Source organism: Lytechinus variegatus, chromosome 1, assembly GCF_018143015.1.
Source record: "Lytechinus variegatus isolate NC3 chromosome 1, Lvar_3.0, whole genome shotgun sequence".
Taxonomy (NCBI): domain Eukaryota; kingdom Metazoa; phylum Echinodermata; class Echinoidea; order Temnopleuroida; family Toxopneustidae; genus Lytechinus; species Lytechinus variegatus.
The window spans coordinates 20,188,710-20,207,848 of record NC_054740.1 but is presented as its reverse complement, the minus strand read 5'-3'; the positions used below and the strand labels follow the sequence as shown (position 1 = coordinate 20,207,848).

Here is a 19,139-nt window from a genome sequence, read left to right as displayed (position 1 = left end):
CAGAAATAGTAAATAACCCAACGGAGAACAACAGGATGATGGCACAAATCCTGAGTGTCAAAAAACCTAAATCCAAAAAGCCAAAGGAGAACAACAAATATGCAAAGGTTGACAAGCAGTATGACCGCCTAGTCCTGCTCAGGTAAAAATAATAATATTGAAGTCCAGAGAGAAAAGTATTGTACAGCTGTACTGTGTCTGTTTTGTGTTTAACATAATGTTCTTAAAGAGATTGCATTGGTAAAGATATTGGAGAGATGCGAGAAGTAGGTACTGGAAAAAAAACGGTTGAGACCATTTTCTCTAAATGATGGAAAAGACACCATAAAAATAACATTGTGGGGAGAACATGTCAATTTGGTTTTCGAATTGCAGACTACTCAAGAAGTTAAAGTCAGGTGTCTGGATGTTAGAGATTTCAACAACACAAAGCAACTCCAGAGCACAGAAGCGATGAAAATTGAGCCTGTGGTAAGAACTCAAGAAGTCCTTTGTGGTCAAGTAGTGGGGATTACAAGTCATACTCTGGAAGTACCATACGAGTTCATATTTGAAGAAAATGATGGCCCACAACATGAGGTCATTATGACAGACCAATCGGTGATTGATGCCGATTTAGAGAATCTTCCTGCAAGTGGGATTTTATATACACAGCAAGAGGGGATGGTGTTGGAGTGTATGAAACTGGAGAAGATGGATAAAGATTAAAGGAGATATTGTTGGATATTATGAGGTGAACTATAGAAGGGTCAAATAAATGTCATGTTTCAGAAACAAGATTTATGTATCTGATTTCATGTAGCTTGTTTTTTTTTATTGAAAGGATATATTTTTAAGAAAAATAATGGAAAAATTGGATAGTGTTTGTTGTAAATGATTTTGACTGGGCGAGTCCAAAAACTGCTGTATGTCATGGTTTGCTAATAATAAACAAAATCCTTTTTTTATTTGATGGCCTGTTGAATTGATTTTGACATGTATTTGTATGTTTTGTAGTTTGATAAATATAATTACACTTTTCAAAATGGATAAGAATATATTAGAAATTACAAAATAGCGCCTATGTTTTATCCTGCAAAATGTTAAGGGGGTATCATGGTTCTTTTTTACAATATTTTTGTTGTGTTATTTTGAGACTACTGCATATCGTACCAGGTCATTTCTTTATTTCTTTTCTTTCAAGTCTAGCACATCTTTTGATATCAAATTAAATAAATTTGGTTAATGCATTACAAGATCATGGGATTTATTTATTCCCTTATATCATCCCTAAATGGTGAGTTTTTGGAAATGTGTTCATTAAATGTATGTATAAATAAGACTTCATTTTATTACTCTTAATCGAGTATAAATAAAGTCTGGGGATTAGGTTTCACAAAATGATGCCTTATTTACATTATAATAGAGTAGTTTTATTATTGGAGTCAATATGAATTTTGTGATTAACTAGTCATGTTGAAGTCAATAATAATGCAGTTTCATAATATATGTGATAATAAGTGATATGAAATGATTATTACTTTACGATTCATGAAAAATTTAAAAAAGAATGGCTCTTGAAAATTGATAATGGCTCTGAAAAAATAAAAAATGACTCTTTTTTTTTGAATGGCTCCCTCTAAAAAAAAAGAAATTTCAACACTGAATATGCAAAATAACTTTGCTCAATTCTATTGCCGGACACAGTCACTTTTGTGGCCTTAAAAAACATTCTTTTCTTGTAACAAGTCTAACTGCCTATTAAAATGATTAGCCTGTAGAGGTGTTTATGTTCAGGATTTTCACTGAGGATGCATACAGCTACATGGCCGAGGTGTGGACTAATGTGAAATTGTCCTCTTTTCAGTACCATTCATGACAGACATTGTGATCCTTGATCAGGACAGGAAGTAAAGAAGAAGCACAAGCCAAGGGGCGGGTGGTGTCTGCGGTAACACTAAATAAATATATGACAGAGGAAGATGTCACCTGCCTCCTTGAGACAGTTCTTTCAGGGTTAATCAGTGTCTCACCAGTGACGGTTATGTCTTATCCCAATATAGGTGCTTGCACTTTTAGAAATCTGGCCTACGTACACATGTCACATTTATATGGTAAATGCGACTATTCCTGTTTTACCAGCGTCAAAATCAACAAATAGTGCGAGTTTTCCTCAGAGGAAAGAGTGAACTGTTTTACGAAAAAAATAAGACATGAAACGTGATTGTTTGTACATGAAGCTAACAAAATGCCATTTGACTTATGTGTAATTAAAAAATATTAAATTGTTTACAGGAATGTGCACTTGTACCTATCAGTGAAATTGTTTTATCTTGTTAATTCAGTCATTCGATTGTTACATTTTCTTTAATATAGACATGTTTTCATGATGAAGAGAACAGTGACATCATATACTTTCATGTTTTGAAGACCTGTTTGGAATTTACTGTGCAATGTGCACTAACCCTATGCAAAATGTTTTGTTCCCTCCATTATTTTTTATATAGCAACCTGCGCAATGACCCGGCCATGGTTCAGCTGGTAGCATAATTCCCACACTTCAAAGAATTCCTAGAGTACTTCGAGATAACTTATATAAACGGGAACCTCTTTGCACCCTGTGTATGGAATGTACATCAGAGGCCAATGGCAATACGGACCAACAACGCAGTAGAAAGTACCCGGTAAGTTAATTTTTTTAAAGAAAAATTTCTCATAATACTTGATGGCTTTGCAAACAATTGCATAAATCTGATCAATCAAACTTTAAATTTTTTTTTAATTTGGCAGTCTTTGTTACTCATTAAAAAAGTACAGTGCTAGTGGGAGAGAAACTATTGATATATTACCTAGAAGTAATTGCATCTGTGAATGGCTACTGTGATGAAATCCAAAAACTACGAAGCCCCAAACCGGACATTTCTGACAACGAAAAAAAAAATATCACGTACGTACGTAGTATTATTACGTACGTACGTAATATTATTACGTACGTACGTGATATTATTACATACGTACGTACGCAGTATTATTACGTACGTACGTGATATTTTCATGTTTGTTGCGCGCGCCAGGCGGCGGAAGATGGCGCGTTCTCGAGCTCGGAGCAGGAGGATAGAGAGAAGGGATGGTCTGATTCGTCTTTACTTTCAGCTGGGGTTTTCGCAAAAAGACATTATCTACTTTCTGTTAGCAAAACATCGTATTATTGTTTCATGTCGGCATTTACATCGGATTTTGAAGAAACTAAACTTAATTAAACATTCCAATGTTCTAGATGTTGCCATTTTCATTTTGGACAAAATACAGTCATCTGGCCAGTTGCATGGGTATCGATGGATGCATGCCAAATGTGCTGCAAACGGTCTTCGGATATCAAGAGAGAATGTTCGGCTGTTGATGCTAATTTTGCATCCCGAAGGAGTCAACGAGAGACGTAGAAGGCATCTGCAGAGACGAAGGTATCGCGGGGTTGGACCTAACTTTACCTGGCATCTAGATTGTTATGATAAATTGAAACCTTATGGGATTAGTATCAGTGGATGCATTGATGGCTTTTCAAGAAAAATGATATCCACTCATGAATGAAAGTGCCCCCCCCCCTGGGACTATATACCTATGTTGTTTAAGCCAAAAGTGCTTAGAATTTCAATTCTTAAGTAAAAAATAAAAAAAGGATGGATCCGCCCCTGCTATCATTTCGCTAGACACAAATTAAATGGCGCCACCCGGGGGGGGGGGGCATTTGCCTCCCTCAGAAATTTTGACTGACTGAACCGGAAATATATATAGGTCTAAGCCCGTAGGCCTATATAATAAGCCCCATTATATCATACTCAAGATGTGACTTGAACAGCTAGTAGGCCTATTTCACTCTGCAAATTTGTAATCCTGTCACTGTTAACACCAAACAAAAATCTTCCAAAAGTACGTCATATATGAATTCAATAGTTACTGATATCTCATCACGCTATAGCGCATTAAAGCCCGCAGGCTTTATATTTTTATGTGGGCATGTGGTACAATAGGGCTTCTGCTTTGATTATTTCCGAATAGATCACCCTCTTCAAATAGTTTCTCTTTTTAAACAAAAACACCTATACATATTCACTTAAATTACATCAATTAATACCATATTATATTCAAATTTAAGAAGAGAACGAAGCAATTTCAAAAGGGTGGTAAAATAATAGGGGCTCATCCCAGTGTCGCGGGTGGGTACATTTTTGAAAAAAAATGTTTGGCCAAAACCCAAAACACTATAGTCCTTTATGAAAATTGTCCTTTCCCCCATGTGTTTCTAGCAGTTTCTGAAAAGAATGGTTTAATTGAAAACCCAGCCTGATGACGAGCAGAAGGAAATGGTTATCATACGAATATCGTGGGAATATAGGCCCTATAATCGATGATAAGTCATGATCATCAGCACCCGTCACCACCAGCTTGACTATGGTTCAACCATAGAGCTATTAACAGACCTTGGTCCCAGCTGACCGTGGTTGGGGTGCCGATGTCAGCCAATGTCTGCGAAAATCGGATTCCATAGACCAATAAAAATTAGAATACTACGTACGTACGTAATAAATACCACGTACGCACGTGATAATTATCACGTACGTACGTAATAATACTGCGTACGTACGTGATAATTATTACGTACGTACGTGATATTATCCTCCACCAATATTCAATATTTGAGCAGTACTGATTCGTATTGTGGTACCAAGGAGATGGACAAAGACATCTCATTGGTGCAGGTGGTACTAATTACATCAATCATTTCATTCTCTATACTTCTCTTTCCTTTACCTTCTTTTCCTACTGACATTTCTCCTGCATGTATACTAATACATTATGTTATTTGTTTATGTTAAGCCTAAAAAGAGTTGTAGGCAGTTGGATTTATTGGTCGATATATGGATAAGCAGAAATATGAATATCCTGTTATGAATGTATCCTCGTGTTTTGGCATCATGTTCCTCAAGTTTTCCTCAGAGGAAAGAGTGAACTGTTTTACAAAAAAAATAAGACATGAAAAGTGATTGTTTGTACATGAAGCTAACAAAATGTCATTTGACTTATGTGTAATAAAAAAATATTAAAATGTTTACAGGAATGTGCACTTGTACCTATCAGTGAAATCATTTTTTCTTGTTAATTCAGTCATTAAATTGTTATATTACATAGGCTATGTAGATTCGAATCAGTGATAGGTCAACACGCCATCACGTGACCATAGCTGCCAGGATCGCATTTGTTATATTCGAGGTTTTGACGTCACCTCAGGGAATATACTGCGTAGTATTTTCAATTGCGGCGTTATATCACCTAAGGTGACGTCACTCGCTGCATACAAGTTGCGCAACAAGATAGTTTATTTGATGTACGCGCTAGTGTTAACGCGTCGATTGCATGAAGAACGCGCTTGATGTATTTTCAAAAAAAAAATCTATTATGACGTAGACGGATTAGAGCTGTAGCAAGAATTTCGCTCTTGAACCAGATGATGAATGCAATTTCTGATGGCGAATCCACATATACTATATAATATAACAGATATTGCCTGGTCTATCGTTTTAATAAATAACATTTCAACTCCCCTCCGAAGCTATATTTTTCCCTCGGGATAATATTTTCCCTCAGCGCTGCGCGCTTCGGGCAAAATATATTCCCTTGGGAAAAATGGGAGAGGAAATGTTATATTCAAACTCTAGGTAGGCAATATCTGTATAATATTTTCTTTAATATAGACATGTTTTCATGATAAAGAGAACGTTGACATCTTATACTTGCATGTTTTGAAGACCTGTTTGGAATTTACTGTGCGATTGCGTAAAATGTTTTGTTTCCTCCATTAATTTTTTATATAGCAACCTGCGCAATGACCCGGCCACGGTTCAGCTGGTAGCATAATTCCCACACTTCAAAGAATTCCTAGAGTATTTCGAGATAACTTATATAAACTGGAATCTCTTTGTTCCCTGTGTATGGAATGTACATCAGAGGCCAATGGTGATCCGAACCAACAATGCAGTAGAAAGTAAGTTAATTTTTTTAAAGAAAAATTTCTCATAATACTTGATGGCTTTGCAAACAATTGCATAAATCTGATCAATCAAACTTTAAATTTTATTCAATGCACCTTTTTTTAGTTTGGCAGTCTTCGTTACTCATTAAAAAAGTACAGTGCTAGTGGGAGAGAAACAAAATATTGATATATTACCTAGAAGTAATTGCATCTGTGAATGGCTACTGTGATGAAATCCAAAAACATCAAACGAGTTCATGATGCTAATATACCTTCCTGACTTAACTTGATTGAAAATTACCAAAGAATTGCAGTGGTATGTGAACATTATTTTTAAAAAAATGCAAATCCTCCTCCAATATTCAATATTTATGCAGCAATGGCTCGTATTGTGACAAAGACATCTCATTGGTGCAGGTGGAACTAATTACATCAATCATTTCATTCTCTGTACTTCTCTTTCCTTTACCTTTGTTTCCTACTGGCATTTCTCATGCATGTATAATACAACATTATGTTATTTGTTTATGTTTAGCCTAAAAAGAGTTGTAGGCAGTTGGATTTATTGGTTGATATATGGATAAGCAGAAATATGAATATCCTGTTATGAATGTATCCTCTGGCATTTATCTGATATTGTTTTATGATGGTAGTTTCATACATTATTAAGCATATCTCGTGTTTTGGCATCATGTTCCTCAAGTTTTCCTTAGAGGAAAGAGTGAACTGTTTTACAAAAAAATAAGACATGAAAAGTGATTGTTTGTACATGAAGCTAACAAAATGTCATTTGACTTATGTGTAATTAAAAAATATTAAAATGTTTACAGGAATGTGCACTTGTACCTATCAGTGAAATCGTTTTTTCTTGTTAATTCAGTCATTAAATTGTTATATTTTCTTTAATATAGACATGTTTTCATGATAAAGAGAATGGTGACATCAACTGACATCATATACTTGAATGTTTTGAAGACCTGTTTGGAATTTACTGTGCAATTGCGCAAAATGTTTTGTTCCCTCCATTATTTTTTTATATAGCAACCTGCGCAATGACCCGGCCACGGTTCAGCTGGTAGCACAATTCCCACACTCCCAAAGAATTCCTAGAGTATTTCAAGATAACTTATATAAACTGGAATCTCTTTGTTCCCTGTGTATGGAATGTACATCAGAGGCCAATGGAGATCCGATCCAACAATGCAGTAGAAAGTAAGTTAATTTTTTTAAAGAAAAATTTCTCATAATACTTGATGGCTTTGCAAACAATTGCATAAATCTGATCAATCAAACTTTAAATTTTATTCAATGCACCTTTTTTTAGTTTGGCAGTCTTCGTTACTCATTAAAAAAGTACAGTGCTAGTGGGAGAGAAACTATTGATACATGTATATTACCTAGAAGTAATTGCATCTGTGAATGGCTACTGTGAATGGCTACTGTGATGAAATCCAGAAACATCAAACCAGTTCACGTTTCTAATATACCTTCCTGACTTAACTTGATTGATAATTACCAAAGGATTGCAGTGGTATGATAACATTATTAAAAAAAAAATGCAAATCCGCCTCCAATATTTAATATTTAAGCAGCACTGACTCGTATTGTGATAACAAGGAGATGGACAAAGAATTCTCATTGTTGATTACATCAATCATTTTATTCTCTATACTTCTCTTTCCTTTACCTTTCGTTTCCTACTGGCATTTCTCCTGCATGTATACTAATACATTATGTTATTTGTTTATATTTAGCCTAAAAAGAGTTGCATAGGCAGTTGGACTTATTGGTCGATATATGGATAAGCAGAAATATAAATATCTTGTTATGAAGGTATCCTCTGGCATATATCTGATATTGTTTTATGATGGCGGTTTCATACAGTTATTAAGCATATCTCGTGTTTTGGCATCATGTTCTTTCACTTGGATTTAATATTCCAGGATAGAGTCTCGAGGAAATAGTATTCCTTGTTCCTTGGTACAATAGCATTACCAGGGTGTTACACATCTGACTTTTTTCACTGATCGATTCACTTGCTAGACCAAACGATAGACCAGTTGAGTTGTGTACTAATTTTTTGTATTACCTTCGGATCTGATTTCAAAGCGATGTTACGACATGAGTTTTCTCTAGAGGAATGGTGTATGCACTATAATAATTTGATAGACAAAAACTATCAAATCCTACAATCCAAAAGGGTGCTGGTTATTCACAGGTCAACAAATAAAACAGGTTTTGAAATCGGATCTGATTTCAAGACGATGGCATGACATGAGTTTTCTCTAGAGGAATGGTGTATGCACTATAATAATTTGATAGACAAAAACTATCAAATCCTACAATCCAAAAGGGTGCTGGTTATTCACAGGTCAACAAATAAAACAGGCATGATGGAAGTAGTCATTCCAGGGACAGGCAAGCGGAGTGAGCAAATCCTCTTCAGCCACCCGCTTTTTTCTCTCTTTTTAGAGAAGTCTAAGACGATAAATGGCTCCAAAACAGATACAAACCGGATGCAAAAATGGCTACAAAATTGCAGCAAGTTAATGCATGCTTTTGGAGTTGGTATAAAATTTTTGAATTAGGGTGCACTTATGCGCCATGTTATCAAACTGGTGATCCCGACGTGACCAAAAAATACTTAAGATTTCTTGACTTGATCATATCAGTTTCACGATTTACATCATTTTCCTGTATACGGCAATAAAGTTAGGAATGCAACTCAAACTTCCTCTCTGTGGGGACTTACAGAAGAGGCTCTCATTTTCCAGTTCGTAGCTGGTGCGCGGTGTGTGTCAGTAAGATTAGAAATTAAATGTTTACAACTCTCTCACACAGTAGACACATTTGAAGAAATGGAAGAGGCTCATCAGTTACTAAGGGAATTAGATTCCTTGAGCTCTAGATGAGCAGTCCAGGAAATAGAGGTTTGATATGTTTTAGAGGCACAGACTCGAGCAAGTGTTCTCACAATTAGCCAGCCACTGATTCCATGCTGCTCTCTACACTTGATAAGATTCAGAATACCGTAGACATATTAGTTTAAACTAATAAAACTAAGGTTTGTGGAAATTGTAAAGAAACTAGTCATTCAACACGAACATGTCCATCTATAATTTGCTATAAGTGTCAGGAGGCAGGACATATTTCCATAGATTGTCTGGGCTATAGGCAGTTTTTTTAATGAATGGGAGGCAAAGGCCTGGGAAACGGCTACCTCCCCCACTGTTGTAGGTCAGGTGAGGAAAGATGAGAATATCCAGGCTACGGCCCAGGCTTTACTTGGCATTCAGGGCGTGGATATTTGGGAAAATTTGGTTGGTAAAAGCCCAAAGGTATTGATTGATTTATTTGAAACCCCAACCTCGTGTCTTTTAGAGACTGGTACAGAGACTTCATTAATTAGTGAAGTATACTTTAACAGATTTCTTGCTCACAAGATCCATGTTACTCCATTTAGATACTCATGAATTTACAAATTGTAGACATAAATGGAACTGAACTTCCAATTGTTGGTAATGTACAAATTCCTTTACAAGATTTTGAAGTTTCTAAGGACATTTTCTCATCTTTCTTTCTTCGTAAAACAAGATTTCAAACGGGGAATGGCAACAACACCTGTAATCATTGGTGTTAACATCTTAAATTTTTTTATAGACACTCCTATTGATAATAAGGATAAAGATGCAGATAAGTATTAGCCCTCTGCTAGTCCAATAGTGTTGGTTAAAAGGAAGGATGGTTCATTACGAATGTGTATAGACTACTGCAAGCTGCATTCTAAAACCATTCGTGATTCATTCTCATTACCTAGAATCAAAGAATTTTTAGAATCTTTGAAGGGTGCCTATGGGTATTACCAAGTTATTATGGATGAGGCATTTAAGCATAAGACTGCTTTTAGAATCCCATTTGGTTTGAGTGTAAGCGCGTGCCGTTTGGCTACAAGAAAGATGGTCATGGTGGCAGATACAGCAGGTGTCAAGATTTTAGAAGGCGATATCTCTACCTGTCATCGCCTGGGATTCCCAACCATAAGCCAAGGCAGACCAAGCCAAGTTATCATGAGGTTCACGACAATGAAGAAAAGAAACAAACTGTGTGACAGCAGATTTAAATTAAAAGGGAAAGATGCCCGTAAAGGTGTCTTTATAAACGAGTACCTTACAACAGTCAGGTACTCCATCCTCATGGCAGCAAAGAAGGCGAACACTGTAAAGAGTGTGTCCACAAAGAATGGCAACATTATTTGTAAAATGAATGATGACACTTACAAGACTCTTTGGTCACCAGATGACCTCTTTAACATTCTCAAAGGAAGAATTTCTTGTCTGTAGTGGGAATTTAGACAAGTTTTTGCACAATACAAGTTTGATTTAAGAAGTTTCAATATGATGAGCATCAATTGACGAGCAGGGTTTTTTAAAGATATTTTTTGAAGGCTGTAGTCAATAAATCAGCTCCAAAGACCACCCTCCATGCTTCAACAAAGCATCCATCTTTTTAGTTCATCAGCTGTATATCAAAACTAAATGTAAGAAGCTTGAATATGGACAAATGCATTCAGTTAGGGCTTTCTTATCTAGTCAAGCCACAAAAATTATTGCAGAGACAGATGTACAAGATGAAAAGGTGAGCTCTTTTAACTTACTCTTACCTAACCTGATGAAGGAGGTGAAATTAAAATATAAAAAGGATAAGCTCCATCTAAAATAAGATAATCTTGAGAATCTCGCATGTCACAATGATGTAATTTTATACAGGGTCCTTGAGAAGGCAAATGCCTCTACTTTATATGTTATATGTCCTTGAGGTTTTTGTTGGTCTGTCAGCCAGAAATCTTTGCATCACGCAGTATCATCGGATCCCTACAGAAACTATAACCAGCTGGGCCTCAAGGTTTTGGTTGCAAAGAGAATGATAGTTCAGATTGCCTTTCTTCTTTTCTTGCAAAAGTGATTAAAAAAAGTATGACAGAACTGTATTATGTAGTAAATACAAAAATACAAAGAAATGAATTTAGTCCTGATCAGGAATAAATTCCTCAAAGAAAGTCATGGAATGTTGAAAGGGAATTTGGATCAAAATCTCTTTCTCAAACATGGCAGAAAAAACATAATTTAAATAATCTCCAAATATAATGTGGATGGAAACTCAAGAACCTTCAGAATAGTAATTGCAAAGAATCTTGTCGTAACGAAAGTCATTGCCTTGCAGATTGACTAGGACAATTACATAATATTAACTGGCCTTGAGGGGAACATCAAATATGTCACCCACAACAGAATCATAATGGCCCGAGTCTTTAGACGAGGGCAATATGGTAAAGGGCATTATATTTATGTTTCCCAAAAGAGCCAGTCAATATTATTATTATTACCTATGGCTGTATAATGTGTAATTCAAGCTATCGATTTATAGGCCTGTTTGCTAATCACTACCTCTGAATTCAGGTAATTCACAAACTTAGCCAAGTAACCCTTAATAAGCAATTGTGATGTAAATTGTTACCTTGCAGTCGAGCATCACGCACGGTGTGCACATACACTTAATGTGAAGAAATCTACAACGCATTGGTTCCAGGGAGGGCAATGGCAAATGTTTAACTCGTTGGTCTCGGATTGGAAGTAGCGAGCGAAATATGATTTTATTTATCTCCCAAAATGCCTTGTAGGTAATAATAAGTGATATATCATGGAGCCAAAATTATCTACTGAAGATATTTTCCTCATACAGTTAATAGCCCTAATCATTATGCATCTCTTCACATAATTATTTGCTGGGAAATATGTGACTGCCAACAAACTTAATAGAAATAAACATTACTGTATTTTAGACTACTGGAATCCGTTGCTTAAAACTTTTGCCATAAAAAACTCTGGTAAACAAATTATGCCGTTGAAAGTTATATTCAGATTTTTATGGCAAAAGTTTATGCAACGGGTCCCTAAACATACAAAAAAAATAACTGCATTTTAGACTATTTTGCAGTAAACATAAACAATTTGTTAAGGAGGTATTTTGGGGTTTTCAACTATGATGGTTTTATGTAATACCGTTGTTGATGAGCTGTTCCCAAACCTTCTGTGGATCACTGCTGAGTTTCGGCAATGCAGATGCTAAATTACCAATCTCACTGAGCGGATCCTATATTAAAAGAAGCAAAAAAAATTACTGTTACTTTTAAAAGTAAAATAAAAATCTTAGGGTAAATATTGATTAAAAAAAATGAAACCTATTCCACCACTTATACTAATAACTACACACAAGTTTCTGCACTTGCTTAGATTAACTCATGGTATCATAATTATTTCATTATATCATGAATTATGTTATTTGAAGTCCTACACATTCAACAATATTGTCATGTTAATTAATGTAGTGAGTTTGCCTATATGACCTAATCATATTATTATGCACTTACTTGATTTAATTTGCAAATTTGATTAGACCCAGGTTTTTATTGTTGCTAAAAAATAAGACACTTGACCCTGAACTTTTTTGTGTGCATCATAACCCATGACTTTGTACAAAAAAAATCTTGCTTAGCCTTATTGCCTAGAGCACCCAATAAGGTGGAAATGTGCCCAGTATAAGTACCCTATATTATCAATATTATAAGATGACGCATACTTACATGGTTAATGATATGTTGCCTATATCTCTCTTCTGTTAGTTGGTTGTAGACATGTCTGTGTTTTGTCTTTACGAATTCTCTTTCAACAACCAACTCTTTTGCTTTCCTGTGAGCGAACAACACATATTACTCATTAAAATACATTCAATAGTCAATTTTGCAGAAGTTTCATTACCGAGGTCAAAGACTGACTTAAAATCTCTGACACTCTATATGACTGCAACCCAATTTTTAACCAATCACAATATGCATTAGATATGAAAGTTCAAACAGCTAAAATCCTCCTACTTGATATTCAGAGCAATGCTACAAATATTATAATCAAATTCATGCTTTACTACAAGCTTTTGGTCAGAGTCAAGTCAAAATTGGCTTCAAATCTTATTCCATGGCAAGATCGCTAGATGCCACTATGATAAGGAACTGAATTAGCTTTTCTGCATACTACTATTCAGAATTTCGATCGCTAAGATTTTATACATCGAAATGTTTGTGTGAGATGGTAGGGTTTAAAGTCCATTTATTTATAACCCCATCAACAATTTTTTTTCAATGCGATTCTCATAGCAATGTGATGTACATTTCTAAATTCTTCTGAAAGTAAAGTAGCCTCACAGTTCTTTCCAAGATCATATCATCATACCTGCAGTTCTCACATTGATCAACATCATGGACTGGGGCTTCAGATGCCTGGAAAAGGGGAATTTAAGAGAACTCTTTGATTTATCAAACTGTAAGTGAAACTTTGTGAAATCGAACAAGCACGTAAGTACGAGTCAATACATTCTCATTTACTCCTCTGATTAAGATCAACCTTTCATTGTAATCATAACAATGGTATAAAATAACAAACAAACTGACAAATTACAAAACGTGAATGTATATGAATAAAGTGGATTAGGTGCACAGAGAGGTATAAGTAGAGAGGGGTATACTCGGTATTTTCCCTAATAACTAGTTAACAATGTTTTTTTTTCTTAATTAAATCCATGTACAAAGATGTCTTACCCTTTTCATTTTATGTAACAAATTTTGAATCTTCAGTTCCTCAACCTTTCCATTTAGCATCAATGGAGGAGAAACAAGTCTCTTTTGCTTTGATCTTTTCTTCTCTTTCATCTTGTCCGAGTTTCTTGAAGGCTCTAAAGCTTTAAAATAAATGGTTATCAAAAAAATAAAAAATACATAACCATTGAATAATCCAAGATTACAGAGAATCAATCAGTTTTAAAGCATTTTCATGTCCAAAGTTCTGAACCAAGTTAATGTTAAGGCATTATTAAAGCATTTCTCTGGTTACAAAGCAGATTTATCAATGACAAGTCTACATCTGGAATATTTCCGAGACTGATAGATGCAACTGCTGACCATCTGATACCTCACAGCTATTCACACTCATATGGAGATATGGATAATTAGATCACAAGCAAGAAGAAGTCATTATCTGCTTCCTTTGTAACATTAACTCATAATGATGAATATTACGATTTGCTTTGTAAATCTTGTATTCTTCAAACAAGTCTCATACTGTTTCATTATAAGTCAATACCACTGTTACTTTCTCTTTTGAATGCAATTTTTAATTGCAATATACAAACATATCTAAAACAAATACATACCTTTCTTTTGTTTGTGTAGTAGATTCAAAATCTGCATTTTGACAAACTTGTTTTGCTCTGGTGCTAATTCTTCAGCCCTTTCTTGTTCGACGTTGACCTCTTCTTTCTCTCTTTTCAGTAGTTTAAGCTTGGCTTTCAAGAAACATCTCTCAGCTTCCTTCTCATTCTTAAAGTCATGGTTCTACAACAAAGAATATCAAAATATTTATTTATTTTATTCATTCATTTTATTTTATTTTATTTTTTGGGGGGGATTCATTTATTTTATTATTTAGGCAAAAATTAGAGCCAAAGTGCTTTGATGAAACTTTAAGGACAAGATATTTGCTCCTACATCAATTGCCCCAGGCTTGATTTTGTCCAAGATGTAGGATTAGGGTTGCAATGAGTAGAGCAGTTGTGTTGAAGCAAATGTAATGGAACCAAAAATTCAAGGGAACTTATGGGAGTACTTTTAAATGCAGTTTCAATCTCAAATAAAATTCAGCAGCACAATGACAACACTAATTACAAACAGCAAGATACTGCAATGCCAAAAGTACAACAAAAAAATGATAAAATGATAGTGATGAGTACATTCATTCATTGCCTTTTATACTTTATCTGAATTGCATTAGCTTTTTAAATGTATAGCATTTTTAATGCATTTTACTATGTCTTATTACTATATATTTTCTTGTGCCAACACCAACTTGTAATCATGAATTTTCCAGCTCCTGCTGTTGTTTCATGTGCGATTGTTAACATGTTTGATTATCCATACAGACCAATTTAATTGAATTGAAAGCGAAACATACCACAATGTTATCTGTGGCCAATGATCCATCTGATTCAAATTCACTGCTGTACAAAGAGGAGCTATAATTTCTTTCACTATGAGTTGTAGCGGTGTAGAATGTATCTGATCTATAACTGGAATCTGTGAAATAATAAATCAGGAAAAATAATGAACTATTTCTCTTTGAATTTTTCACCTCATATAAATAAACTTTAACAAAATTTAAAAGCAATAAAATCTATAGTCAGAAAAACTCAAATGTAACAGTATGTCCAGTAAATAAACTGATTTAAATCTGGAAATTAATAATTATAAATAAATAGGTTTCTTTATAGGGGAATGAAACCCTTGAAATGAGTGGGCTTGTGTGGAAAGAGAAAAATCAAAGAATATAATCAAATTAAGTTTGAGAAAAATTGGACAGATAATGAGTGTTACGAGCATTTGAATATTGTGATCACTAATGCTATGGAGATCCTCCCATTGGCAATGCGACAGATATTTGTGATGTCACATGTGAACAACTTTCCCTATGATGGACTATAAAATATTCCCAAAATGTCTCTTTTTGCTCTTTCTTATGGTGATACAGACTCTTTATCCATAATTTATTCCTTCAAAATCTGTATTACAAGCCCTCCTATAGAAAGAAATAATAATCTACTGATAGATATAATAAAAGAGGCATTTTAAGTGAAATGTATACAAAAGCAATGGGAAAGTTGTTCACACGTGATATCACACATCTTTGTCGCATTGCCAATGGGAGGATCTACATTACAATAATGATCTGAACTTCAAATGCTCATAACTTTCTTATTATTCATTCAATTTTTCTCAAACTTTTGTTGATCTGTTTCTTTGATTTTTCTATTTTCACACAAGCTATTTTGTGCCAAAGGTTTCATTTTCCTTTAACTAGGCTGCTAATGTCTGTCTAGATGGTTGGTCTTTTGTGATATTTGTCTTTGGATAAAAAAAACAGTACAGGCCTATTTATAAATCACATACAGTAGTGCTTGTCCTAATAAGGGATTAAAAGTCTATGATTCTTTTTTCTTCCTTTTATGACACAAACCTGCCTTCACATTATAATCTTATTTTGGTTTCATCTATCAAGTGATTTCAACTAAAAAACAGTAATATTTACCAAATGAAGACTTTGCTGTTGAATAATGACTTTCATAATCTTCTTTGCCTGTACTTGATGACTGCAGCCATCCAGATGAGTATGACCTTTGACCTAGTACTAGTGATGGTATCTCTGATGTGTCTGACGAAGAGGCAATGATGGTTCTGATCTCATCTTCAGATTCTAAGCTACTGTTTGCAGTATGGAAGGATCTTTGTGTGCTGCTGCTGCTGCTATCTCCACCTCTCCCTGCCTTAGAATAAAACATACTCTGTGAAAATGAATACAAGACAATAAATTACAAATAAGCATAGGCCATTTAAAAATTACAGTAAGAAAATTTGAGATGTGAATCTAAGATTCTGTGGTATTTTTATAAATATTATATAGAGTACTAGTTACCATACCTGCCCAAGAATTCCACATGTTAAGCTTTTCTGCAATGTTTTTTTTCTTCTGAAATATTGTTTCACAAAATGAATTTTGCATCAATGTTGAATGTATTTGTCTAGTTTTAAGTGCAAATTTTGCAATGTTTTGCACCCACCATTCAACAGCCCCCGCCCTCCATAATGCATCGTGTGTTCAAAAGTCAATGTGTGCGTCGCTAAATTGCACCACCACCACCATCGGGCTTCCTTTCATTAAAAGAGACATGCGAAGTTACTTTCCGAGGCGAGGTAAGCAAATTTGCTCTTTTTTGTATGATTTTGATTTTTAAAATGATTGTATACCAAGTCATGTGTCCTGACAGGTTTTTTGTCCGGACAATAAATTTTAGAAATTCATTTGGGAAAATTTACAAATTTCATCAATTTTTAGTACAAAATGTTAGGAAATATTATAGAGAACAAAATAAAAGATGATTACAGCTATTGAATTCATATTTTTGTGCAATCCAAAGACAAAAAAGAAGGCTTCAAAAATATAGTGTCCGGACACCCGACCCCCCATCCTAATAATTATATGGTTACTCATCGGAAAGAGCCCTCGGTAAGTAGCAAGAGTTTCGGCAAATACATGTATTGCTTCTGGCTTTTGCATTGTCAATGAAGCGATGTTTGCCGACTACTTAGAAATCCAGGGCCAAACGCGGTTCGGTGTAGCATACTAACCTCGTATAGGCCTAGTCATGTATTGTATTACCAAACACTATAATGATTCCGCAAGACTTCCGCAGTTCAATTTCACTGTTACCTTGTTATTCTCTAAAATGACAGAAAATGCTTAAAATATCATATAACATAGTTTTGCATTAACAACTGATCATATTTTCTGATGGAAACATGGGCCTGCTTTGCCGAATTTCAATCTTGTCTGCTCCTTCGTTTGTATGTTGAGGTGTGGTGTATATGAAAGCCCTGTTCCCGAAAGTGAGCCAGCCATCTTGAGGAAAAACCTAGAACTGAATACAGAGGCATAACATGCCTACATTCAGAAACTTCCCTAGGTATCCCTAGGTATTGTCACAGTGGGCAGTAGAGGCGCACGGCCAATATGGGAGACTGTCTCCCATGAGAGAGAGATTATCTCCAATATCAGAGACTTTTGTAAAGAATTTGGGTATCCAATTTCAGAGACAGTCTTCAGTTTGGGACTCTTGGGAGACCAATTTTCTTTGTTTACATTTGCTGCAATTGTGCAAAAGGATTAGCTTGGCGGCAAATAAAAATGTGATAAGCAGATTCCTCATGAAAAATTACCCCTTTTCACCGTCTACTTTAAAAATTCACCATCTACTTTCGTTTTGATAAGGATTTTTGTCGTCATCCACACACAAAACAAATGGGCTCCTAACCTCAGTAAGACAAAATTTTGGGTGGAGAAAATTACGGTTTTGTTGCAAAGCAAGTCTCCAATACGGGAGATAATCTCCCATATTGGAGTCTCCAATATTGGCCTTGTGCCTCTACTGGTGGGTGATCGTCGACGGCTAGTTCTCATGGTTTACCGTGATTTATAGACTAGGACCATCGATGATCGACAGCGCATCGATAAACTTGATGAGCATCACAATACGAGCGAACAAGCATAATATTGGAAATTGCCATGGGACATGAAGTTAGAAAGAAAAAAATGAATTAGTAAAACTATTAGCAAACACAAATTTATTACCAACATCTGCTCAGATTTGATATAAAAAAGGCAAACAAAAATTGAGAATATACGGTAGGCCTACTCATGATATATGAAGAAAAAATCACACCAATTCTTTCTTACATTATTACAATCAAGAATATCTTTCCTGTCCAGAATTATGATGTAATTTGTCATGCACAATTATTGTTTTTCATGGAGAGGTATGCGGCAAGAGCGATGCAAAGCCGGAAACGGTTGGTATAGACCTATACTTAAAATACTAGGCCTAATTAGTAATTATAAATATAAAATAATTTTATCACATTCATAATTTGCATAATAATTAATATTCATATTTGGAATAGTACCGTAAATGCAGGCAAATTTTTCTTGATTGTATTTTCTCAAGTCATGCAAGTTGTCATTTTTAAAGCCCTGAAATAAAGGTGTCCGGCAATAGTAGGCCTATACAATAATACACTGCCATACTGTCAATGACTGTGACTGAGTGAGTGCGCTATAACGCCGCTTATTGGTTCACGGGGCGCGGGGAGCTCATCGACCGACCGGTGGGCCGCGCCGTGCCCAGCCCATTGCCTCATCGTCCATCGACCATCACGGGACTCGGCTTAGACTTTTCAGACAAATAAGGATTACACAGTTACACGTCCATAATAAAGCATGAAAAATGGATTTTACTAAATTGGTCTACAAAAGGACATACCAATACCTATGTATTAGTCTTGATGAATTTACCAATCTAATAGAATATTTCGCTGAAAAAAAAATTTGACTGGTTCAAACTTTCCCACGAAGTTACCGTGAAGCAATTGAGTAAGCTCACTAGGTTTTTCAATGTCATGTTTTAGTAAGATAAAGTCACA

At 35.1% G+C, this 19,139-nt stretch overlaps 1 protein-coding gene across 3 annotated transcripts; it reads right to left on the bottom strand.

The window, feature by feature from the left end:
- Positions 1 to 7,439: 7,439 nt before the first annotated feature.
- On the bottom strand, positions 7,440 to 19,078 carry LOC121408608 (uncharacterized protein C8orf48 homolog). Of its 3 annotated transcripts, XR_005969066.1 has the most exons (9): positions 18,986 to 19,078; positions 16,195 to 16,447; positions 15,064 to 15,185; positions 14,267 to 14,447; positions 13,656 to 13,795; positions 13,291 to 13,337; positions 12,648 to 12,753; positions 11,391 to 12,157; positions 7,440 to 11,255 (listed from the first exon to the last, which is right to left on the bottom strand). XR_005969066.1 is itself a non-coding variant. In XM_041600137.1 (8 exons), the coding sequence occupies exons 2-8, from the start codon at positions 16,442 to 16,444 to the stop codon at positions 12,056 to 12,058; spliced, it is 948 nt and encodes a 315-aa protein (XP_041456071.1). In that variant the 5' UTR covers positions 16,445 to 16,447; positions 18,986 to 19,078; the 3' UTR covers positions 7,440 to 12,055. The 3 variants fall into 3 exon arrangements, 2 of the variants coding, with proteins under 2 accessions (XP_041456071.1, XP_041456079.1); XM_041600137.1 differs by having other exon boundaries at positions 7,440 to 12,157; XM_041600145.1 differs by having other exon boundaries at positions 7,440 to 12,157; positions 18,980 to 19,070.
- Positions 19,079 to 19,139: the final 61 nt, after the last annotated feature.

Excerpts from the sequence above, each read along its gene's own strand:
- LOC121408608 (XM_041600137.1), bottom strand. The coding sequence starts at position 16,444 with ATGTTTTATTCTAAGGCAGGGAGAGGTGGAGATAGCAGCAGCAGCAGC. Across the intron at positions 15,186-16,194 it reads AACAGCAAAGTCTTCATTTG|ATTCCAGTTATAGATCAGAT; the intron begins GTAAATATTACT and ends ATTATTTCACAG. Across the intron at positions 13,796-14,266 it reads ACTACACAAACAAAAGAAAG|CTTTAGAGCCTTCAAGAAAC; the intron begins GTATGTATTTGT and ends TTTATTTTAAAG.